This window comes from Athene noctua, chromosome 2, assembly GCF_965140245.1.
Source record: "Athene noctua chromosome 2, bAthNoc1.hap1.1, whole genome shotgun sequence".
In the NCBI taxonomy this organism is placed as follows: domain Eukaryota; kingdom Metazoa; phylum Chordata; class Aves; order Strigiformes; family Strigidae; genus Athene; species Athene noctua.
The window spans coordinates 129,939,619-129,964,021 of record NC_134038.1 but is presented as its reverse complement, the minus strand read 5'-3'; the positions used below and the strand labels follow the sequence as shown (position 1 = coordinate 129,964,021).

The 24,403-nt window shown below is 38.7% G+C and overlaps 1 protein-coding gene across 1 annotated transcript in view; it reads right to left on the bottom strand.

Annotated features, from left to right (window-relative positions):
- COL1A2 (collagen type I alpha 2 chain) overlaps nt 1-24,403 on the bottom strand; it is a 42,059-nt gene that overhangs the window by 8,794 nt on the left and 8,862 nt on the right. Inside the window, exons 7-40 of the mRNA XM_074900295.1 lie at nt 23,839-23,883; nt 23,683-23,736; nt 23,323-23,376; nt 22,898-22,951; nt 22,327-22,380; nt 21,997-22,050; nt 20,255-20,299; nt 19,945-19,998; nt 19,788-19,832; nt 17,216-17,269; nt 15,623-15,721; nt 15,493-15,537; nt 15,298-15,396; nt 14,704-14,757; nt 14,495-14,602; nt 13,582-13,635; nt 13,378-13,476; nt 12,462-12,515; nt 11,978-12,076; nt 11,234-11,287; nt 10,540-10,593; nt 10,367-10,420; nt 10,223-10,276; nt 9,340-9,384; nt 7,099-7,197; nt 6,267-6,374; nt 4,893-4,946; nt 4,264-4,317; nt 3,632-3,685; nt 3,484-3,537; nt 3,274-3,381; nt 2,229-2,282; nt 2,082-2,135; nt 1,002-1,163 (exon numbers count right to left, since the gene is read on the bottom strand). Coding sequence (XP_074756396.1) covers nt 1,002-1,163; nt 2,082-2,135; nt 2,229-2,282; nt 3,274-3,381; nt 3,484-3,537; nt 3,632-3,685; nt 4,264-4,317; nt 4,893-4,946; nt 6,267-6,374; nt 7,099-7,197; nt 9,340-9,384; nt 10,223-10,276; nt 10,367-10,420; nt 10,540-10,593; nt 11,234-11,287; nt 11,978-12,076; nt 12,462-12,515; nt 13,378-13,476; nt 13,582-13,635; nt 14,495-14,602; nt 14,704-14,757; nt 15,298-15,396; nt 15,493-15,537; nt 15,623-15,721; nt 17,216-17,269; nt 19,788-19,832; nt 19,945-19,998; nt 20,255-20,299; nt 21,997-22,050; nt 22,327-22,380; nt 22,898-22,951; nt 23,323-23,376; nt 23,683-23,736; nt 23,839-23,883 — 2,286 coding nt within the window. The remainder of the gene's footprint in view (nt 1-1,001; nt 1,164-2,081; nt 2,136-2,228; nt 2,283-3,273; nt 3,382-3,483; nt 3,538-3,631; nt 3,686-4,263; nt 4,318-4,892; nt 4,947-6,266; nt 6,375-7,098; nt 7,198-9,339; nt 9,385-10,222; nt 10,277-10,366; nt 10,421-10,539; nt 10,594-11,233; nt 11,288-11,977; nt 12,077-12,461; nt 12,516-13,377; nt 13,477-13,581; nt 13,636-14,494; nt 14,603-14,703; nt 14,758-15,297; nt 15,397-15,492; nt 15,538-15,622; nt 15,722-17,215; nt 17,270-19,787; nt 19,833-19,944; nt 19,999-20,254; nt 20,300-21,996; nt 22,051-22,326; nt 22,381-22,897; nt 22,952-23,322; nt 23,377-23,682; nt 23,737-23,838; nt 23,884-24,403) is intronic.

Genomic DNA, 24,403 nt, shown 5'->3' with positions numbered 1-24,403 from the left:
ATATCTAGGTGGTATCTGACATCTCCAAACAACCTGTAGAGGTCTCTGCTGACCATTTGAAAGGTAAAGTTTGTTTAGTTAAGTGACTTTTCCGTTTCCTTGAAATTTGAGCATATGTAGAGCTAAACTTGACATAAGTAATCAACCTGACAGACTACCCTAAATTATCTTAATTTTGTCAGGCCTACTAGTTCAATTGCTTTTCATTATTGAAATTAAATTAGAACATCAAAATTAGAAAATTTATTGCTTTTTACTGGGCATTAAAGGGCAAATTTTCAATCGTCATGTACAAAATTTTAACATACATGTGTGACAATGACACTGAAGATTTCATTCTTAGCTGCAACTTCTGCAAATCACAGAAGAAATTTGTATAATTTTTTATTGAGAAACACTAGAGTGCTAATTCATACAAGTGCATACTTACATAAGACAGAAATGTGTCTGGCTTTAGAAAAGCTAGTAATTCTGGATGTGCAAGCTTAAAGACACTCAAAATTAATTAATATATTTGCATAATTCTAAGCCAACCTTAGGCCAGACAACTTTAACCTTGTGATCCCCACAAATTATAGAGTTTCTGATGCAGAAATGAATTGAGATTGTTCTAAATGGATGTTCACACGTTCCTCTTTTCCATCCATGGTGCTCAATTTCAGAGCAGGAGACTCTGCTTTCCCTTCTCAGACTAAGTAGCAACTTTTTTTGTAGTTAGCCTTGTTGCTTTCATTTGAGCTACTAGCAGAGAAAGATGCAACTCATCACAAGAAAAAAAGAGAGAAAAACCTGATCCAGAGATCAGGTTCACTTTTTATGGCATGTTTGTCAAACATGTCTATAACAATTTCTTGAGTCTCAGTGGGACTTCTACCTAAAAGTTTTGCTAAGTTTGTGAATAAAAGATAAAAGCCCGTCACAAATACCAAAAGTATCTTAGAAGCCATAACATTTACATGAAGAGAAACATTTTTAAGGAGATGCAATACTCAACAACTTACAGCAGCACCAGCCTCTCCAGATGGACCTTTCTCACCAGCAAAACCAGGTGGGCCAGCAATACCTTGTTCACCAGTACGGCCAACTGGACCAACATCACCACGTAGACCTCTAGCACCATCTTTGCCAGCTGGGCCAGGAGGACCAGGTGGACCACTGATGCCCTAGGATTGAGTATGAATAGGATACCATTACAATATAGACCCATTAACAGGAGAACAGAGATAAATTTCATTTTATGTCCGTGCAAAAAATTATGCTTTGCAATACACAGGTTATCAGCTGCTCTGAAGCAACTTCTATTGCTGTTGTTAGCAGCAGATAGCTGGAATCAGTAGAATTACTGAACTGAGATTTTTTTTTCTCAGTGCAGGTGAAAGTGGCAAAATTTGGCGAGGAAGATATTGATTTGGCTCTGGAGACATTAACTGCAACTATAAAATCTATGAGAAAAAAACCTCTCCAGATTCAACAGGATTATTTGCTTTGGATACTGAGATTTACAATAATTTAAGTGTAGGATATCTATGGAAAAAAAGTGCTTTTTGGTAAATGTTGGAATCATCTTTAAAAAGAAAAGCTACAAATGTCATTTTGAAATAAGAATTCTTGGCTGAAAAATGAAGAAGCAGGGATTCACATTTGTAAACACAAGCAGAAGTTGCTCTGCTTGAGGCAGGGGCTGGAACTGCAGATACTATAGACAGTGTGGATACAAGATAAACTTAACATTTTTCTTTCAAATAGGATATGACCTTCTTGTTTCACTCAAAATCAAAGACTATGCAGTTACTCATGGTGAACTAAAGCAAAATAAACCCAGATCTTTAGAAATGGTTAGGCACCTCAAGATGCAGAGGGATGCTCAATGGATTGTAAAATAATCCACAAATTAAATGCGTAACTCCCACACTGGGAGGTTAAACAGTTGAGACTTTTTCTTATCTCATCCAGTCCTACAAGGATCTAAGGTGACTACAATGCAGTTAGAATTTGTGTCAATGTAACAAAAATGAGGATTATCCCTAACCAACGCAATGTCTGGGTTATCTCCTATTAGAACTTCTTTGTTAGCTACTTACAGCAGGGCCAGGAGGACCAACTCTTCCAGCAGCACCAGGGAAACCAGTCATGCCCTAAAAATAAAAGTGAAGAGGAAGATTTGGTTTAAAGGAAACAATGACTTAATGAAAAGCAACAATGTCAGTGCCAAAAGCCTGAGGACTTACAGGAGGACCAGCATCACCACGAGGGCCAGCAGGACCAGCAGCACCAGCGGGACCCTATGTACAAAGGATTGAAGAAAACAGATGAATCAAGCAAAGACTGTTCCCTATTTAGAATAAGGGCTTAGTCTCACCCTCATGGAAGTTAAGGGCCATTTTGCTTTTTACTTTAACAGGAGGAGGACTGGGCCCAAACCCACAGTTCCTGTCCTGATAGTGGGGTAGTAAATTCTCAGAGGCATTTTAAATCAGCTTTGTAAGGACAGAGAAGAGTTGCATGAGGCATTTACGATTCAAATGAATTTGCCTTGCAAATGTTATGTGCATCTAAGCAAATCTGGAAGTCAAAACGTGAAAGACATAGTAAGGCAAAGAACAGCAAGTCCTCTGTTTGCACTGTATGACTATACAGTCATACAGCCATGTAGTACAAGGGCCTGGTATTGCTCTATTAGAGTCATACAGTAAGAACCCATGTTATCCTGCAACACTTTACAGTATCTGAAATACCAGGGCCTGACTTTCTGCATCATTTCAACCAGTTCCCCAATAATGGGCTGCATGCATGTGAAGCAGTATATACCTTTGGGCTATAAAGGTGTTAGCACATGAAAAGCCTGTGTGTAAGTGGGTGCACAGACAAATTTGCATGTATGCTTTTGGATGACTGGGTCTGAAAATCAGACTGTGATAGCACATCCTGTCTTTGAGAGGAAGATATCAATATCCTCAGCTCAGAACTTACCCACAATCACCCCCTGAATGGTCCAAGATAGACTGATTTTGCTGATCTTCAGGGCAAGTTGAAAATTTTTTTTTTTTTCTCTTCATTTCAGTTCCAGACTTATGATCTGAGCCCACATAAATAGATTGACAAAGTTTATATAATGTGTGAAAATCAGTATGGTGACTTTCCTTGCAGCTTAGTTTGAAGGTTTTGTTTGGTTTTTTTTAATTACCTTTTAAAAATTCAAGGCCTTCAGGTTAGCGTATTGCTTGCATAGCACAGTTAAGAACTATGCATTTTACAAAGACACAGTTCACTTACTGGTGGTCCAGAAGCACCAATTGGGCCAATAGCACCTGTCGGTCCACTTTCACCCTTAGGTCCTTTAGGCCCACGCTCGCCTTTAGCACCAGGCTGACCAGCTGCACCCTGTAGTCAGAAAAACACACAGAACAAGGAGTTAGGAGAGCATGCAAAGGGAGCAGAGGAATGGCATGGCATCAATAAGAGGAAAGCGCAAGCAATACTCACAGGAGGTCCAGCAAATCCACTAGGACCTACGGGACCAGGCTCACCGCGCTCACCCTAAAGAGAGGACAAAGAGAGGACTGGTTGGAACGGGCATTTTTCTGAACATCATGTCTTTGACTCAGGAATGGTTGTAGGGATTGCTACTTACAGGGATACCACGGGCACCAGCAGGACCAGCAGGACCAGCAGGACCTCCTTCACCCTAAAACAGAAGGCAGAAAACATTATGACACTGTGGGGGAATGCCTCACTGCAGTCAGAACAGGGGTGACCTTGTGGTACAGATGCATATAGTGAGTCTCCCCGTGTCTCCAACGAAAAGGGTGTTACTGAAAATGCTTCTGTTTTAACCCACCCTGTATTCATAATTTCTAATGATATTCAGACAGGATAAAGGATCATTCTGAGCTAATGTGTAGTTGTTCATTGCCATATCAAAACCTCTTCTCACAGTGAGTAGGATTGTGGATATTAGCCTCAACTAGGAAGAGTTCAGAGAAAGCCTAAGTCAGAATCTTCTCCCCATATAACTCACTGCTATGTAGATGTGCATCCCTTCCCTGCCCTTTTAGGAAAAGGTTTGAGGTGCTACAGCAAACTTCACTGAATAGTTCCTCAGTCCCAATAACCCTTGCCTCCCAAATCTGAAAAGCTTGCCGAGTTTGTGCATACTAGAAAGATGGAATCGGTTTTTATGGAACTCCTCATCTTTCCTCCGCATTCATACCTGGTAAACTGTATAAACAATCAAAACATTTGTCATTCAAAAAGTAGACTTACCCGATCACCAGCACCACCAGCAGGGCCAGGAGCACCGATAGCACCAGGGAGACCCTATAAGTCAAGAGACAGGACACCATTTCTAACACAATGTAAGCAGGAGTGACTGCTTTTAATATTTTTTTCTGTTTCCTTATAGAGACAAGTGTGTGACTTTCTTCCAGCTGTTTTCACTATAAAGAGCACATGATTTTATAAAATAATCTATGCTGTCATTTTCCTTTCAAAGTATGAATTCTAGGACATGCAGCCAAAATCTCAAATTAATGATAATTTTGTCTGGTTTTGCATGCTGTCTTTAAAATTAAGTGTTTGGGCTGAGCCCAAGAAGTTAAAGAGGATAATGTCACACTGAACAGCTGTCTGAAATACCAGGTTCTCTGCTGACATCATTTCTCTGCTTGTGTGCATGAGAAGTGATCACTTTTCTCTCTCCCCCCACATTCAAACATCCATGGACAAGGGGCAACAAAATCATATTGATTTGTATCAAAAGTGAGTGGATATAAGCGGAAATGCAATACAGTAGAAAATATAAGTCCTGAAAGTCCTTTCTTAAGAATTTAAGTCCTACACTTAAATTCTGAGGTGTAGCAAGGCAAACTCAAGTAGAATCAAAAGATACTTACACGAGCACCATCTCTTCCTGTTGCACCAGTATCACCTCTCAGACCTGGGGCACCCTAGCATACACAGAGGAGAAAAAAAACATTATAATGGTAACAAAGACAATAGTTCATAAGAAAGAAGTTTTGAACTGTTTGCTGAGTATCCATGTATCATTTGCGTATCATATGAGATGTTTATCATGCTAGTATTTTGGGGGAATGGACTTTGATTATTATTTCATTCTTATTGCTGGGTATGTACTGACTTGCAAAGTGAGAATCTGCAGACAAAGGGGACTGAGAGGCTTTTCAGAATTATGAGCCTGGCTCTTTCATGGGAAACCTACTTAGTTTCCCTCAGGTGGCAAGAATTTTGTGTGGAATTAAAAATTCAAAACCAAGTTGATGTATAATCCAAATGATGAATGTAAATCCCCCCCTTCAAAATTCCTTTTATTTTGGTCAAGAAATAACCATACGTAAAAATTGTTTTGAGTATTCATGTTACACTTTCTATTTGAAGCAAGAGAATAACGGTTAAAAACAATGATGTCATGAGTAGTCACATAAAATGCCATATGTTTCATATAACAAAAAATTATATCCAGGTCATCACTACTGTCAAGAAATCAGACCAGCACTCTGTTCTCTCTCTTTAAATGCATCCTACTCTTCTGCATTAGTCTGCATGTCAGTACACAGTGTTTTATAAAAAGTTGCAAGCAATTATCTTAATTTTCTTACAACTGCTAAATGACTGGATTTTTTTAGTAAAAAAAGAAAACAAAGCAGTTCTAGAAATCTCAGTTTAGAGTTTAAATAATGAACAGAAGAAAATATGGAATGAAATTTACATAGCAAGATAAAAAACAATTTTATAATTATATGGATAAAGCAGAGGTAGAAACACAACTTGCAACCAGACTTTACAGCTTTATTATATAAAGGCTTAAATTGGCTAAAATGTTTTCTGATTTTATGGAAAATTGATATAATCACAAAATTTTTGTAACTGATTTACTTATACCATAGTCACTGCACCTAGAGCAGTCAAGGATTTGATGAGAGACTCAGTTCTTTGTGATTAGTAGGCCCATTCCTACTATAAAACCTCTACTCAAAGACAGCTTTAGTATTTCTTTCATAAAGATCATTGTTAACCAATCCTGTGAAGAACTAACTGCCACTTAAACCACTTCCAAACGCTGAGAAAAGATCAAAATACAACCTTAGAAAAGACTGTCAGTCTGTTAAACCAACAAACCATCTATTTATTGAACAGTTTCACAGTAAATAAAAGTTGCATTGAGGTAACTTGCAGGTTTTTTAAGTTCATGACATTCAAGCATCTCCCAAACCTGTGCATGCAGTAACAAAGCAGGTTGTCCACCTTACCTTTTCACCCTTGCCTCCTGGAACACCAGCAACACCTCTCTCTCCTGGGATTCCACCAGAGCCAGCAGGACCAGGACCACCAGCAGCACCAACATTGCCAGGCTCACCCTAGCATATCATGTAAGACAGGGTCAAATCATTCACTCAATTTGGAACAAAATTCTGCCATTACTACTTTGCCCACCATTCTGCTTGGTTGAAAACAGTGTGAGTAGTAGTATTTTGTCTTAAGCTATTGTCCTTATTTTACTTTTTCAGCTAGCCAAGATGCCAGACATGAACACTCTCTCTGATTCTGTGGGCTCCTGAGGTTTTAGGGTGTCCTATGTTCCCAACCAAACTTCTGTAGAAAGACTGCCCATGAAAGTGTTGAAAACTAAGACCCATATTCAGCTAGCGTCAAGCCAACCTTATTTTGGCAGATGACTGCTCATTGTTGTCCTAATGTTTTGGGGAAAATATTGCTTACTAGACACAAGAACTTCCTGTGTCTAAGTAGAGGTGGGTATAAATGGAAGCCAGCATGAATTTTGGCCAAAATCTTAGACCCAACCTCAAAACAGAATAATAGTATGCCCAGATGACAAGCTGTATTCAAACTAAGTCCAAACTGGAGTTCCCCTTCCATCATCTATAGTGCTAAACATAAAAACCTTTAATATTAGTGCAGACTAGCTGGGATGGAGCTTTACCACTTGAAGAAATGACACAGGGGCTATAGCATATAGAACTACCTATTACCACTAATCACTTATGCTCTTAAGAAAGAAAATTTTGGATCGCCTTCATCAGGAATTCAACAGTAAGGCAATGGCAGCTGGAAAGGGCTTACCTTGTTACCATCAGGGCCTGGTGGGCCAGATGGACCACGGCTTCCAATGGAGCCGGCAGGACCAACAGCACCACTTTCACCAGGAGGACCGCGTTCACCCTGCAGGAAACAGACTGATTTGAGTTTTTCCTTTTATTGTTCTATAGCTTAGAGGTTTAAGAGCACTAACTAGTAGCACTGACAACATGATGTGTTTTTATCTAAACAAACCATTATGAACTATATTAGAATCATGCAGATATTAACTAAACTGGTCCTAAGAATTGGCTCTAGCTTTTGACACAAATACAGCAAAGTGAAGTACTGAAGTCTTGCATCATGGTAACAGCTGACAGTAAAGTACTTTTTGAACATGGATTTTGGCTACTGTGCTCTTTCTAGTAACAGTGTCTTGCATACTATTGTCAAACAGAGCTTCTGCTATCAATTTGAGGGCAGCTAATAGATTCTAGCCAAATTAAAGCCATAGTAATTGGCAAAATTTTTTTTTTACAGTTGCAAATGCCTGCTGAATATTGGAGAATAAAGCCTACTAATGTGACCTCTACATTGTAACAACTTTAAGGATAAATTCTGAAACAGAGGTCATCTGGAGACATGGAAGTAGCCAGGAACTGGGCTTAAATGCACAAGAGATCTATCAAAGATAGAAATATCAGTTTTACTAAAGACATCTCAAATTATCATGGTGTGATCAAGCTGGACATCTGCTAAGGCATAATGGAGGTTTTTAGTTATGCTGGTGAATTTGGGAGTTTGTATGAGAAATCTAATGTGGTCAAAGAAATGGCTCAGGGAGAGATAGCACATGGCTAAAAAGCACAAACGATGCAGAAGGCTAACATATTGTAGTGATGTTCCCCAATTAATAGATCTTTTCATTATTTTTACATACATTTCCTTAATGACAGGGATGCAGAAAAGGAAGAAAGATACTTATGAAACATCCATATATCACAAAGGTGGAAGCTCTTGTCAACAGGAAGAAGGGTTGGCATGTTACACAGGAAGAAGTGAACAACCTCCTGGATTGCTGTTCACAGCACAAGTGGGACAAAATTCAAGAATGTGAAGTACCAGGCCTTTTATTTAGGCATCAAAAATGAGAATTTCTGATGTAAATAGGGGTTTCACCTGGTGAAAATGACAGAAATGGAAAAGTGATAGCCAATAGCCAACAATATGATGCAGATGTGAAAAAGGCAAATGTGATCTAGCACAAGCAGCGAGGTATTTTTAGGAAGTGTTAGTTTTGTTGTACAGAGCATCAGTAAGACCTAAGTTGGAATAGTGAATGAAATACACTCTCGCTGGGTATGAGATACTTAAGGCAAGCTAGAGCAGAGACAGATAACTGCTACAATGATAAAGGGAACTTGGATAGATTAGCAAAACAGAAGTTTAAAGAGGACGTGGTTACTAATACAGCTTCGGGAAACTAAATATAGGGAGGTAAAGTGCTGTTTAAACTGACTGACATGACTGGTAAGAGTGAATGGGAATATTTGTCATGAATACATTTAGTCTGGAAGTCAGCAGAAAAGAGGAAGCAACATAAGCAGTTTAAATATCAGCCTCATGATAGGTGGACTTGGAAAGCAATTAACTGAGCATTTTGTAAACTACTCATTACTCTGCAGAAGTGGGACTTTCTTGTCATGCAGGAAAGCCTCTACACAAAGCACTTTACAGATGTTTAGTCACAGTGCAGGAATAAAGAAAAGTAGGAGGCAGTATCTTCTGACTATTCCAGGCTCTGGAATCAGCGAACAATTTGTTCACAAAGACGTTACATGGGCGTTAGGAGCTGGCTAGAGAGGGATAGTATGACTGAAATGGTCAGGCTACAAGGTCTGTACACAGGCACTGGAGTTGAAAAAATCTGACATGCACCAAGGCCTCAGTGTAACACTGTAGGATCAGTCTATTGTCAACCACATTCTCACTGTGAAGTTCATTAATAGAGTACATTAACACATTATCTTTACTTGGGTAATATTCATATTGCTTATCTAGAAGTTTACTAACACCAACAACTATTGTGTTATATAATCATACACCCTGACACATTCAGAGAGCAGAGAAAATTCTTCCTTGTTGCTGGGAGTTTGCTGCAATACACTGTATTCTATAACTGAGAAGAGCTGTTTGTCTTCTTGAGAAACTTGGAAATCTATATAGCTACTATTATTGAATACATTATTAAGACAGTATGTACTAAATTTCAAACACGTTACTCACTCTTGGGCCAGCAGGACCAGGGACACCAAATTCACCATGAAGACCCTAGAATAGAGTGGATATATTGGTAAAGCTGTTTTCTCAATCAAATTTATTAGCTTAAATTGTGCTTTGTTTCTTAGCAGTAAATAGAAATGCTTCTCAAATTGCAGCAGCATATTGAAAATCTTCAGACTAAACCCAGTCTTTTAGATACACAAAAAAACCCCCTTTTCATATAGCTGCACAGTATCTCAAAGCACATGAGAGAATAATTTCTCATCTGAATAAAGAGTTAGCTATTAAATTCCAAGCTCATTTTTCAGGTACATGCAATGTTAACTCTTTTACAGGGACACAGAGGGATGTAACTATAACATTAAAGGTGGTTATGACACACAGGATGCACAATTTGCAGATTACATCACACACTAACTGAAGAGAACCAAGAGCCTGAATCACCACTGAGCTACTTCAGTTGTATGTCATCGTAAATTCACCAAAATCAATTGAGCTGCAAAAACATACAATTGGAGTAATGCAGGTTAGATTGAACCTTGAAGATTTCAAAAGAAATTTGAGGTAAAATATTTTTCATGCACTGTCTTGTCTTTTAGGGGAGGGAGCATATTATATTGTTGCTTAAGGCCTGAAAAGCAAAGGACTGGCTTTGCTCAGTTTCATACCAAAACTTTGAAAAAATTGTATGTTGCAAATTCCAACGGACCTTCTTCATTTGCGGCTAGCTTTAACAAAAGGGACTATTAAACTCTGCATATAACACGGATTGCTTTTTTTGGGCAAATGGATTCAACAGGCTCTTGCTTCACCACATGTGCAATTGTAAACATAGTGCTTATGCAATGCCTGCCCCTACTTGTGGAGCACTGTATCTGTCACTCACCCTTTCGCCTGGTTTACCAGCTTCACCGGCTGGACCCGAGGGACCTGGCAGACCCTAAGTGTAAAGAAACAAGAATACAAATAAAGTTAAGGCAGAAGTACTTCATGCTTTTTAAACCATAAATAAGAGCACATCGTTACTTACCTGGAAGCCAGGAGGGCCAGCGGGACCTTGTTCACCCTTTCCACCTTGGTTGCCCTGGATAGAATGAAAAACAAGTGATTAACTTGGAAGAAGAAATACAGGAAAATGGATTTTAAAATGAGAAGTCCCATTAATGAAAAGTAAAATGGGTCTGTGTGGAGACTGTTACTTACAGTGACTCCAGGAGGACCTTGAGCACCGTTGTTTCCCTCTGGACCAGGAGCACCCTAAATGTGTTCAAGTAGAAAGCTGTTATCAAAGTTTCGGTTTCTTATGAATCTCTCTAAAGTGATTCTGTGACAAAACCAAAGGTCTCTGGATGTGTATTTTGAACTTAACTGTTTACTTGGAGGAGCTTCACTGTCAAACGGACTAAAGATGCTTACAATTTTAAATTCTGTGATTTGTTTTACTTATTGCAGCACATTTATCCTTAAGGAAATTTTTTTTGAATTACAGACTATAGGAACCTTGCTCATAGCATTTTTCCCACAACAGATCAATTATTTGGTCCCCTAAATGGAAGAATTATTGTCAACTATCAGTAAGAAGTTGGAAGTTTACAGGATAAATTAGAAACCAGACACTGTCCTCAAAAATTTTCATGGGCAGTGCTATTTTTTCCTCTTAATAGGAAGCTAATACCCCATAATTAATTACCCAATTAATACCCAAGAAGGATAGTTTTCATTTATCCCTTAAGTGATAGTCTCCACTTACATGAGGCTAGATGAATGCATTCCCAAGTGCTTTTCTATTTCATCATCTATTCATGCTTGCACAAGAGAATGCTATCTCATTACAGAGGTTTTGAAAATCTACTTTTTTTTCTCTCTGGAGGTTGATAAAGAAAACATATCCACATACCCGTGGGCCAGCAAGACCAACATTGCCTCTTTCACCAGGTTTGCCAGGTTCACCCTGAAGTTGAAAGAAAAAGATACAAAAGATAACCAAGACTTCACGTTAGATTCAGTTTAAACGACTAAACAGAGACTGATAGTCTCCTTTCCAGAAGATTTATTGTAATATTTCTTTAACCCTAATTAAAACACCCACAAGCTCCACCTGCCTTGTTGAATCACTTAGAAAGAATAGCTCAAAAATAAATGTCTTTTCTTTTCAAAACTCCATTCCTTTATTAAGGAATCCAGGAGATGGTTATTATTACCTGTGGCCTCTACATGACATGTCAAGAGCCCCACAGAAATCACTGGTAGCTTTTCTTCTAAATAAGTGAGCTTTGGACTGGGCTAAATAACAATACTCTAACTGAAACTTCGGTTTGGTGACCAAACTTAACAGAACTTTTACTGAAGTGTATATACAAAAATGATAAAATGGACATGCAGAAATTATAATATAGACATACATTTTTTCTAATCACTTCAGTGTCCAAATATTCCTAAACTAAATTATTCTTCATTTGCGTAATTGTATTGTAGATAACTGGAAAATAATTTAAAACAGAATGCTTGAATGTAAGTGGATGCCATCCAATAAGCAGTACAGGACATCACAGGGAGATTTGTTTGATTGTTAGAGTTAGGGACCTACAGATTAGTCTGGAAATACCTTCACAGTAATAAAAAGTTTCTCTACTGTACTTACAGTGGGACCTTTTGGTCCAGGGAATCCAATGTTGCCAGGCTCACCCCTATTACCAGCTGGACCGATTGGCCCAACCCTACCATCTGCTCCAGGGAAACCCTAGAAAAAGAAATCATACTATTAAGTGGCTGGGGTAATTTAATTAGAGTTCAGTTTTAGGATAAATGTGTACTGACAGGAAGCAAATGCCATTTAACTTTTAATCATTGTTTATATATTGCATTCTCATGCATTCCTCCATTTTCCTCCTTTTTGTAGAACTATGTATTTCTTCTCCCCCTTGCAGGACACAGGCCTGACCTGAGACCCACAGAAATTAATGGAAAGTTTCTCACTGATCTTCTGGGTTATATGGTTATAAAATCTTGCTGGTTTTACACAAAGTTGTGTTAGAGCTCAGTGCTAAGATGTCTGCTTTTTAAAATCTCAGTTTATGTCTATGTTTCACATGCAGTGCAGAAACAATGAGAAGCAAGGTACTTACAACAGGACCTTCCTTGCCAGCAGGGCCTGGGCTTCCAGGCTGACCTGGGAGACCCTGAGAAAGTAAAGGTTTCATGTTTTTAGAAGGAAATCAACTCATCCGACAGTTAACCAAATTTTTTTTCTCTGTGCATGCATACATACACAGACAGACACCAAGTTATCAATATATACTGTGGAAACAGGACTTCATTATCCTATCAAGTTTACATCTAAAACACACAGAAGTTTAATTTGGTGTGTGCTCCCATGCCAGTTGAAAATCAATATAGGTAAGTACCCGTTCCGTTTCACTCAGATAAACTCATTTAGTCTCTATGTTCGCAGAAAATGTGCTTAAATGTTTGCAGATGCCTAATAGTTCACATGTGCGTTGAAAACTCACTTCATGGGGTGGGGTAGGAAGAGAAAGAGCAGATTAAAGATGATAAAACAATACTGACATAATCTGGCTGCAGCATCCACTAAAAATGAATGGCTCTTTTCAGTGAAATCACTTGCAAAATAAAATTGAAATAACTGAGATCAGCCATCTCACATCATTTTAGCAGGGTCTGCTTTTCTTTTAGTTAGTTGAAGAGGGCACACACACTTCATCTGTGATCATAAAAATCACATTCTGTAAATAATCACAAGTGGAACCCTCTCTCAGAAGTCAATCCAGTATAAGGGGGCACTGCTCCACAACAAGGTAATCAAAATGCTACCACATACAAAAGAAAGTAATTTCAATAAAATTTTGATGCTTCTTAATTATTTCCTCATGGATGTTTTTTCAATAGAGTAGTGGAAGTGCCCTAATTGTGGTTAGCACAGGCTGAATTTTTGCAGTTGGATTTTTGTATAATTTTGTCCCTAAATTGTAAGTAATTTTCTTTTTGTATAGTTCAAACTTACACCACAGAGTTCAAACTTACTCTTGGACCCATAAGACCAGGCTCACCAGGACGGCCACCATCACCATTAGGACCCTTAGCACCAACAGGACCACTAGCACCACGGTTACCAGCAGGTCCCTACCAAAATAAATAAATAAAATCAGGCAGAGGTATCAAAAAGCATCACACATCTGTATATAAAAGAAGATGGTTTAGAAATAGTGACCCATACAAAAGTCTTACCATGACACCAGCTCTGCCATCAGCTCCAGGGAGACCACGAGATCCAGGCACACCCTGCAAGTGGACACAGAACAAATCAAGAAAGGGAAAGAAATAAATCTGTTCCTGTAAGGTGTATAGTGCTTGCTAAATTTCAGCTTTCTAAGCAGGTCTGCTGAATGTGAGGTAAGTGCAGCTCCAAGCACACACACCTCAGTGTAAATGTGTATTGTGAAAGAAATCTCTCTCACTTCCTTTAGATTTCTTTAAATTCTCATCTGCTTGTATCAGAGCATTTTCAGTATTTGTTGTCATCTAACAGTGGCTCTAGCCAGCAGCTAGGATCACACAGCCTGGCCCACCTTCACTTCTCCGTAGAGAGCTACTGACTTCTCTATGACTCTGTACACTCTATCTAAGGTACAATGCTGAATTTTTATCTCTACCAAAAAAACTGGTGGTCATACTGTCATTTTTCCTATCTTCCTGTGAATTCTTATCCTGCATGAAGCCACATGCCTCCCAAAGTACATGGAGTGGTTTCCTCACCCATTCAAAAAGAGTACTAGGCACCCTTGAAGACACTGAATTGAAACCTTTTGTCTCACATTATGTGTGAGCCAATTATCTGTTTTAAGCAGTTAAATCCCATTACAAAGCTTTAAGAATAATCAAAGATAATTAACTAAATATTACTCGTCGAATAAGTCAAAGCAACCTCTCATTACTTCAGGGATAAGATAGTAAATGGCATTAATACGAAGCAAAAATAGGTTTGGTTCCAACTAATCAAAAGGCTCAGAATTGCAAATGATCTTTGCTTAGCAGCAATAATGTAAATTTAATTACTCATAATTACTTAATTTGCCTTTGTGACTCTAGCTTTATTTCCTCTTTTCTTTTTGCTTCACTTCTGGAACATGAAAAAACCTACTCTTAGACCAGCAGGGCCTGGGGGACCAGCAGAGCCAGGTTCGCCATTGCTGCCTCTCTTGCCTTCCTCACCACTAGGACCAGGAGGGCCAGCGGGTCCAGCAGCACCCTATTTCAGGTAAATAGAGGAAAAGAAAAAAATCAGATGCTGTATTGCAGACACTGTCAGGCTTTTTCATTGAAAAAACCTTCACATGTTGTCATACTTACAGGCTCACCCTTGTTACCACTTTCTCCCTTGGCACCAGCAGGCCCTGGTTCACCCTGCAGTCCAAAACAAAAAGAGATCATAGAATTAGGCATCATTCCAAAAATCTCTCTTCTACCTGGACAGCTTTTTCAAAAAACTGTTTTAATCACACAACACCATGCCTGCCTCTATTGTGATAAACAGTCAATGAACATAACTATTTTTGGTTTAACAGGCACGAAAATAAACATGTTAAAGATGCTTAGAAACACCAGTAGTCATAGTTCAATAACTGACACATTCAGAGCTGGTTCCCCTACTGAGGATACCCACTGAGGGCCTGATTGTGAGACTGATGCCACATCTCTCTTGATAGTATCAACATGGACAGAGCTTAAGAGTCCTTGCACTCAAAGGGAGTGCAAAGTGAACCTCTTCAGCCTCAGCATCTGAAGCCAGCAGCAAGATACAGAAATGAACTACAATGTTTAATTATAGTGGAGGAAGAAAAAATGTCTGCATTAAATACAAAAATATATCCAGAGGACATCTTTTACAGATGTGGACACTGCCCAATTTTCAAATGAAGACATGCAATATACAATGCCACTTACAGCAAGTCCTCTAGCACCACTAGGACCAGCAGGGCCAGGGGGACCAGGAATACCACGGGGCCCAGGCAGACCAGGAGCACCAGCAACACCAGGAAGACCCTGTCCAACAGAGGGAAAAAAAGGTATTATGATCCCACTATCTTTTCTGTTGCAATAACTGAATTGTTTTTTTAGAACGAGTATGGCTGTACTTACAGCTGCACCTTTAGCCCCTGGAAGACCATTAGCACCAGGATTGCCCTATTAAGAAACATAACAATACTGGTTAATTCAGAGTCCCATGTGCACCTATCCAATAGTAGATAAAGTCTGGCAAGTTACTCACTGGAGGGCCAACAGGACCACTAGAACCGGGAAGTCCAATCTCTCCTCTTGGACCAGCAGGACCACTTGGACCAACATTACCAGCAGGTCCGATTTCACCCTGTTTGGTAGAAGAACAGAGCCCTCTATCAGTGTACACAGTGTTAGGGCAATAGTGGACCAATCCTATATTGGACTGACTTTAAGAAGGCAATCATATATGCATATTCCCCCTTCAGAGGCCAGGAAATCAAGGAGCTGAGAGCTTTTACTGGATTTTAAATGCACTGAAGCTGGGATATCTAGCTAGGCTCTATTGAAGTTGATGGCTAACAAAGGAACAACAGGTGCTCAGCACATCTGAGAAGCTACACTACTGCCAAGGATTACACAGAAGGTTGATCTAGAAAATCAGAATGATGATTCCAGTCTTATCTGCAGCCACGTGCCTCTGGCATTGGCCTGAGATACCCCACAGTGTATGAGATGTAATTGATCATTGTCTTGCATGTTAAGATGCCATTTGCACTGATGCAAAATGCAAAACGATGCCTGATCAGGGTACAGTAGGATAGTGTTCACAATGGACTAAATGAGAGGAAAAAACATTCCTGGTTTTACTCTCAGAAGCTTGTATTTCTTAAGTCTACTACAAAAAAATGAATATAATGACTACTTCTCTTCAGCAATTCTTTAAGTAGTCAGAGTTCACCTAGGACACATAGGCAGTCTTCTCTTGAAATTACATGCTGTAACCACACTCACATCTGCATCAGAGAAGACTTCATGATTTCCAAAATTCTTTTGACAAGAATAACTAGGATGGTATCACAATTTTTCCTTCTCTTCCCTGCAGTTAATATTAAGAGGTCTAGCAAAAAATACTCTATTTTCTTCTAAAGGTGGATCAACATAAGAGTTTTGTGTGTTGTAGCATGGAATTTCTGTACTTGTGATAAAGGTGAAAAACTGCACCACACTATGTGTAAGTGTATGCAGCTCTGAGCTTCTTGGCAAATGGTCAGTGAAATTTTCAAATGCAGGATATGGAATAGTCTTGCCCAAAAACCTCTGTCCTTCCTTGGACAAAGTAAAATTCAAAATAGCGAGACTCTTACCCAGGAAAAAATGTAATAAACTGAAACCATCTAAGTTATAGTCTGCAAGAGCAAAATGGTACTGCCCTAAACCTGAAAAGTTTAAATGCAGTTTCTCCAGTTTCAAGAACTTAAGTTGGAAGGAACGCGATATTCAGCTGCAGCTTCTTGGTCCTCCACTGGTTCTGTAAATTGATATAAACTGCTGCTTTGCTTATTTATCATGATCCGTGTCACCCTTCAAAGTGTATAAAACTGCACCACATAGGAAGCAGTAAAAAAAAAAAGTCTTCCTGAACTTGCCTAGCAGCTATATTCAGCTGTGAAATGACTGCTGTATTTTGAATTAGCGTTCATATATGCATACTGCAGGATTCATCCTCATCCTGATGTAACTGATCTGTAACTGATAAGAAAGCACTCCAGTTTCAGAGAGGGTGTTGTTTGCTGCCTCGCAATACTAGTTATGATATTTTTTCTTCACTTTCGCATGTACCGGTAGAATCAGATGTTCATACCTTAGCACCAGGAGCACCTGGGAAGCCTGGAGGACCAGCAGAACCAATAGGGCCCTAGGAAATGAAAGGGAAGCAGTTGTGTAAAGGTATTAAGTGATGACAGAAGTATCTTACTTGCTGAAGTAAACAGATTAAAAAAATGCACATTTCCTTAGACACTTCCACATATTACCATCTCAGAATATCAACTGCCTTTTGCAACTCCAAACTGACAGATTTGGTTCACTATGCTTAAGAGCAGGTCAGTGCTGAAAAACATTTGCACTGCAGCTAAAGAAGTGTGAATTAAGCAACAATTGGTAAAACCTTGCCTTCAGGCCAAACACCTGAGAAAGAATAAATAGAGGATATGCAGAGGCAAGCATCTGCAAGGCAAGATGTCTTGCTGTACAATCCCGAAATGAATGAAGGGAAGCACTGCATCCTGCAAATGCAAGTCTTAGGTGGCTGTTTCCAACACATATTCTGTGCAGGGGTAACTGTGTACATTTTCACACCAGTAGTCCTTCTGGCCTACTGGTCATACACAAGAGCCCTGTGTTGATGACAGCCTTTGTCCTTCTTCACACATGGGAAGAGGGTTGGTAAAATCTCTCTGACACTTTGCAAGCCAGTGCTTTGCACAACTTACATTGAGGTCAGTAAGAATGTACTAGAAATTGCATCGGGTTTAAAAGCAGCTGAGGGCAGAAGCTCATTCTGACATGCAAATGGATTAGAAATCATAATTGATAGCCAGAGTATACACTTTGAGGCAGTGAACATGTGCAGCCCCAGTGCCTTTTCATTAAACTGGGTGCTTTTTTTGTCAAAGGCAATGGCTCATCAGCTTGAAGAGGGTCTTCTACTGATTCTACTCTGTTTAGCTATTGCTGTGGGATTTGTAATTATGATGGGACAAGCTTCCTAATGTACAGTGCCCAGACACCATAAGAGAAGATACACTGATGGATTCATAGCCTTTGTTATTCTTTAATGCATACAAATACAAAGGGATAGTTTTTCTTCAAAATTATTAATGAAATATGCAACTCATTCATAACTATTGGGGATTGATATCTACTTTTTTGTGAGCTAACATCTGTCAATTATAAATACTTATTATAAAACTGCCACACAAATCAAAACGAATAAAATGGTTCAGCTGGTAGAGCAAAGAGGAATTACCTTCCACCATTCTATAACCTATTGTGTTTGTTATAAACTGGGTACTTGGAATTCTCATTGGTTTTGCATAAAGAAAGAAAACACAAACCCAAATGCTCTTTAATATATGTATGAAAATATAAACTTCCAGAATTTCCACTGCAGTGACCCTTTTTTATGTTTTAAATTATCAGTGGTAAAAAGAATAAAACATTAGTTTTTTTTAAAAAGGAGTGTTAGTAATTGCTATGCTTATAGAATGTTACAGAATCATAACTTAAGTATGTGTAAAATAACTTTAGCCTGGCAGAGACACTGGGACCCAATGCAACTGCCTGCTGCTGCCCATGTAGAGTAACACCTCTGCAGCCAGCAGCTCCAGAGTATCTGTCCTATAGTAGATCAATTGCTTTCAAGATAGCTAAATGTTTTGGTTCTACTATAAAGTATAACATCAGATCTTAGCTATAAGGTCTCTGTTTGCCTGCAATTTAAATGCCCAATCACATATATTTTTAAAATACTCCATATGGGAGAACTGAAGTGAAATTCACATCTATGCTAACATTCTACTCTGTTAAAGCACGACAGATGTTTCAAGTGACAAGAAGTATTAAAATCAACTTTAGCAAAGTTAACAGAACCAATTACAGTTTCATCATTGGCTCAAATTTTAAAGGCAGGAAAGAAAAACTATTCTGGGCTATTACTGATTTTTTTAGCTTCAAAACTGTACCCTTGTACACACATTTATTTCACTGAAATAAATGAGGCTTACTGAAGTCAGTGATATGCTATAGCAACACTAACTCCTTTTAAACAGACAAACCTGCATTGGATTACCACTTATTAGAATAGTTATTGTTTACCAGTCAGATCAGGACAGTTGGATCTTACTGGCCTTTCACACTAGCTCACATAACTCAGGTATCAGTGGTGAATGAAAAAGGTTAGCTCCTGTTAGTCAGACAGGACAACGTTGCAGGTGCAGAGCTGTGTCCTGGAATGCACAGAATAGTTTCAGTATGTATATAATTACTGTCATCTACAACACGTGCATGATATGTATCTTTAAAAGGTATGAAGCCTCCTTTAGTTTTGGGATGAGAACTGTTCTGTAGACTATTGGAAATGAGAATTCTGTTCATTGGGTGTTTCCCTATGAACTCACCAGTGTAAATGAGAGAATATTTGTTTCCTTTGATATAGATGTGTTTAATATAAATCCTGAGGCTTTCAGGATATTATCTGCAAAGGGTTTATGTTTTATTAATTCTTTTGTGACTGTCTGATAAGCAACAAAGAACTGTGTTTAAAATGTCCACACAATCCAACTTCTTGGAAGCCCAAGAAATCCTCTATAAATAGAAAGAAGGACACAAGGCCTAATGGAACCAGGCTGTCAAAGATCAAGACTGAAACTTACAGCAGGTCCGGTGGGGCCAGCACTGCCATCACTTCCACGTGCACCCTGTGAGGAGCAAACATGATAAATAGAGTTTGAAAAGAGGTTCGAAGATCAGAAAAAAGCCACAGTAAGTGGCTGGTCATAATGACAAACAGATAGATGGGAAGCCACTTACAGCTGGTCCGGGGGCACCTACTCTTCCTCTCTCACCAGGGAGACCACGAGCACCCTGAAGGAAAATTTAAATACACTCATTTATACCTATTCACCAAAGAAAGATACTTTTTTTTTTTTTTTTTTCTTTCTTCTGCTAGGTCTCTATATGAAGCGTGTTGCAGCCAGGCAATTCTGTTCTAAGCATTCACATACTATTATATTAGAGTATCCAGCTAGCTAGAGTGTCACTGATGACAAAAATTAACCAAAATGCTGGCTGAACCATATTAATCAGATTATCATTTTCCACAGAAGCAGTAAATACTTACAGGTTGTCCTGGGGTACCATTTTCACCAGGGGCACCAGGTTCTCCCTGTGAAAAAGAAAGTTTGCAGGCATGAATTACTTTCAGGATGCTTTGGACAGACAGCACACCACCATCTAGAGAGAATCCTACTGCCTTTGTCTTCTGTAGCATTTGCACCACAGTATACCATAACAGCACATCAGGTCCTGAGGGTACAGAGACTGTGATTGTCCCTGCATATACTGGAACACGGCCACTTGGAATCCTCTAGGATGAAGAGGATCAGAGCAAGTTGTTTCACTTACCCATCTCAGCTTTCTTTACCCCCTCTCTTTATTCCGTTATTTACTCTGTAGTACACACCTAAGACATAGGGCCTGGATAGTCAACTACCAACTCAGATCAATCAGCAACTGTTTTTTAGCTAGAGCAGAATCAGAATGATGCTTTCTTTTGCCTTAGGTTAAGGTGACAAAATTCCTTTCAAAGGGCTGGAAATAAGGATCTGCCACTGGTATTTTTAACTTAAGACCAATAACACTGAGATATGAGTGACAGCCATTAAAACATTACTCCTCTCCCTTTAGTATTAAGTGTTCTCAACAAGACTGCAGTTGGTATAGGCTGGTCTATAGTGATAAGATTTGTCCTAGAGTGCTTGTATTCATCCTGAATATATCTGAATACACCTAGTCTTAAATGCACCTAGTCTTAAATGTAGCCAACAGCACAAGTTTTTGCCTTCTTCACTGCTTTCAGCACAGTTACATCATGAGTGACCCTGATTTATTACGCTTGTGATTTCCAGTCAGATTACTACTCTTACTAATAACTGTTCTTTCCCTTCCTTAATTTCTTTATCTGCTTTTAATCTCCAACAACTGGGCAGACTGTTTGCTATCTCTTCACCAAACTTCTGAAAGTTAACAACTTGCAGTTATATTGGAGAATGCTGTGCTATAATTAATAACTCTACAAGCAAGTAGTGCTAAGCTCTTAGAAACAAGCAAGAGGGAGAATTAGTATTTGAGTTTTTCTTTATTGTGTTGGAAATTCTTGAATACAAATCTCCTGTGAGTAAGTCAGCAGCATTAAAATTTCCTACAACCCAATATTGCAGTAGTGTTGTTTTTAAGAACATTGTGATTAGGCAATGAGGTGGAATGCAATAAGAAGAAACTAAGAGAGGAGGAGTTTGCTAGAGATGTTTCTGGACCATATTTAAAAATATTTTCTTAAGGATAGTGTTCAAACATGCACTAATCTGAAGAAAGCAAAAAGGAAAAAGACTGTGAAGATCAAATAACCTTAACTTAGAAGAGCACTGCATCTCTCCAATTTTTTAGCAGAAAGGCTTATGCTAGAGCACGTGTCTCACACAGCAGAATTTTGAAGAAAAATTAGATGTTTTCATTTCAGTGTGCTTTAAAAAAAACCACCAAAATGTAAAATACAATCCACTGAAAAGCAGAGATAGCAAAATCAGTCTTAAATGCTGCTGGGTAGTCAATCATCAGGAACCAAATTCTGCACCTCTACTCATTGAAAGTACTAACTTGACAGGAGGGCTCAAGAACAATGCCCCAGGAATGATTTCTCATGTTAAGGTGCATCTATTTATCCTACACAGATCCACTGACTTCTACATTATTGCAGCTGGGCAATGTTAATGCCAACATGGAAGACTGATTGGAGGGGACATTATATGCCTTTGACCAGAATGAGCTACAAACGCATCCTACAGTATCAGATTTAATCTTTACCTTGCTGCCAGGAGTACCGGGTTGTCCCTTTTGACCATCCAGACCATTGTGTCCCTATATTGAGTATAAAAATAAATATTAATATATTTTGCTACAAATGGCTACACACAAACTCTTAGTCTTGAAAGGTAAATCCTTCTTTCCATACAAAATGATTTCTTAATATAATCATGATTTTTTTTCTTTAAAATCAGTTTTTCGTATCAGGAGATATTAAAAACTTCGAAGAGGTTCATGCATTCTTAACTTTGAGGGGATTTCCAGAGGTTTTCAGTATGCTGAAGTGTTTTCAGTCTTAACTATTCAGGGAAAGAGTATGTATATACTCACTCTAATTCCCTTAAAGCCAGGCAGACCAGGAGTTCCAGGGAAACCACGAGCACCCTAAAAACACACAGGACATAAATGATTATCTCTAATATTATATACCACAATTAAAAAGAAAGAAAAAGAATAAGTCTTTCAATAAAATTAATGAGTAGATTTGGACCATGATCATTCAAGGGAGGAACACAGTCCATTCCCTAACCTCCCAGGACCAGACTTGTTCCAAGACTAACAGTAATCAACCTGATTTTCCAGTTTTGAATCTCAGAAATTTCATGCATTAACATGTGATAGCACAGCTGTTGTAGCTTTCCATGCCAAGGTGCCTGCTCACCTGCTCCTGTGTAACTCCTCACTATGTCACTTCTGTTACTAATTATACTAGCTTTACTGGGGGTGGGGAACACAAACCAGAAGCATAACTATACGATATCCCTGCATTAGTAAGAACTGAAATTGGATTAATCCATATAGGGAATATTACTAGACTGTTAATGTGGTGCAATTCAGAAGTGTTGTCATGTTTCATTGATAAGATAATTGGTTTGTATTATATTCATAGATTAGTACATACCTGAGGGCCAGCAACACCCCTCTCACCAGGTCTTCCAGGTTTGCCAGGGTGACCCTAAAAAATGCAGTAAAAATACACTAAGAAAGACAGGTCATTTTATAAAATAACAACATAAACCATTTAAAAAAAGACTCTGGCAAAGTTTCTCTTTTTCAATAAATACAAAGAGCTTGTTAGCTTTCCTTCTCTCTGTACTCAGGAAGCTAAATAATGTATTTAGAGAGGTTTCAAAGTTATCCATTTTTCTGTACATTTCCAACATACAGCATCTCTGTAAAATAATTGTTCCAGGGTTTATTTATTCTACCTGGTATTATAGAACAGTGTACAAATTATGGCCAATAGAATGTTAGCTTAACAATAACCTAATGTTAGAGTTGAATCACAGCCTCAAAAGAGATAAGAAACATTTAATAATCACTTACGTCTTCACCAGACTTTCCTGGAGGACCAGGGGGACCACGAGGACCCTGGGGACCCTGTTAAAAATAGATTGAAGATTACTTAAAGTATCATTCTTCAGATAAGTCTTTTCACTGGTTTCTGACTTGAGTTGGGGCATAGCTGGAGCCTAACTGACTTTGCACTTCATGATTGCAATCTGAAGAAGTCTGAATCTGAGTGTTCAGCTCTGTTTCTGTAACAGGATCAAGCAGGAATACCCAATTCTAATGTTCAAGGATGTGCACATGGATTGGAGAAACGGGCATTACTAAGCATTACAAGCCTACTTTGGAATCCTATTTTTAATGCTAACAGCGTCTGTATGTGAAACCTATACTTACTGTTTGACCAGGTTCACCAGGCTCACCAGGAACACCTTGAAAACCAGGAGGACCCTAGAAGAGAAAGATTTTGTTAGTGTTTGAATAAGCTATTTTGTGATTTTTACAGGTATTTCAATGTTAATTAGTCCGTAGGAGAGATGAGACTGTACTTACAGGGGGTCCAGATGCTCCAGGTGGGCCTCTAGGTCCCATTAAACCCTAGGTGAGAAAAATTGAGAAGGCTTTAACAAAAATCACTATTATAAACACACATCTATAACACCAATTCTTGCTATTCCTAAGCAATATTGGTAAGCATTACAGTTCTCAGTGTGCAATGTCCAAATCAAGTTAGAAGAAGTTGAGATCTGCAAGAATTTGCACAGGCAGTCCAAGTGCAAACAGATCTTCTAATGGCAATGAATCAGCACAGAATCAAGTGAGATGATTAAGAATGTACCATTATGGCTGGGTACCTTGTGATTAGGATTCTTAATCTATTCTGACTTGTTCATTCTTCTATGTACCCTCTCTCTTCCACGAAGGGAGTGCATGAACTTCCAGAGTTTAAAGACAAAGGTCATAACAACACATAAGAAAGGTTGTATTTTTGGGCCTGTCAATTTTATCGTAATTTTCAAGAAGAGCTGTTAGAAAAAGATCATTAAAATGGTAGAAAGGTAAAACGAGAAATAAAGGTATATAAAGGGCAGTAATACCATGAACTGGGAGGTTCACA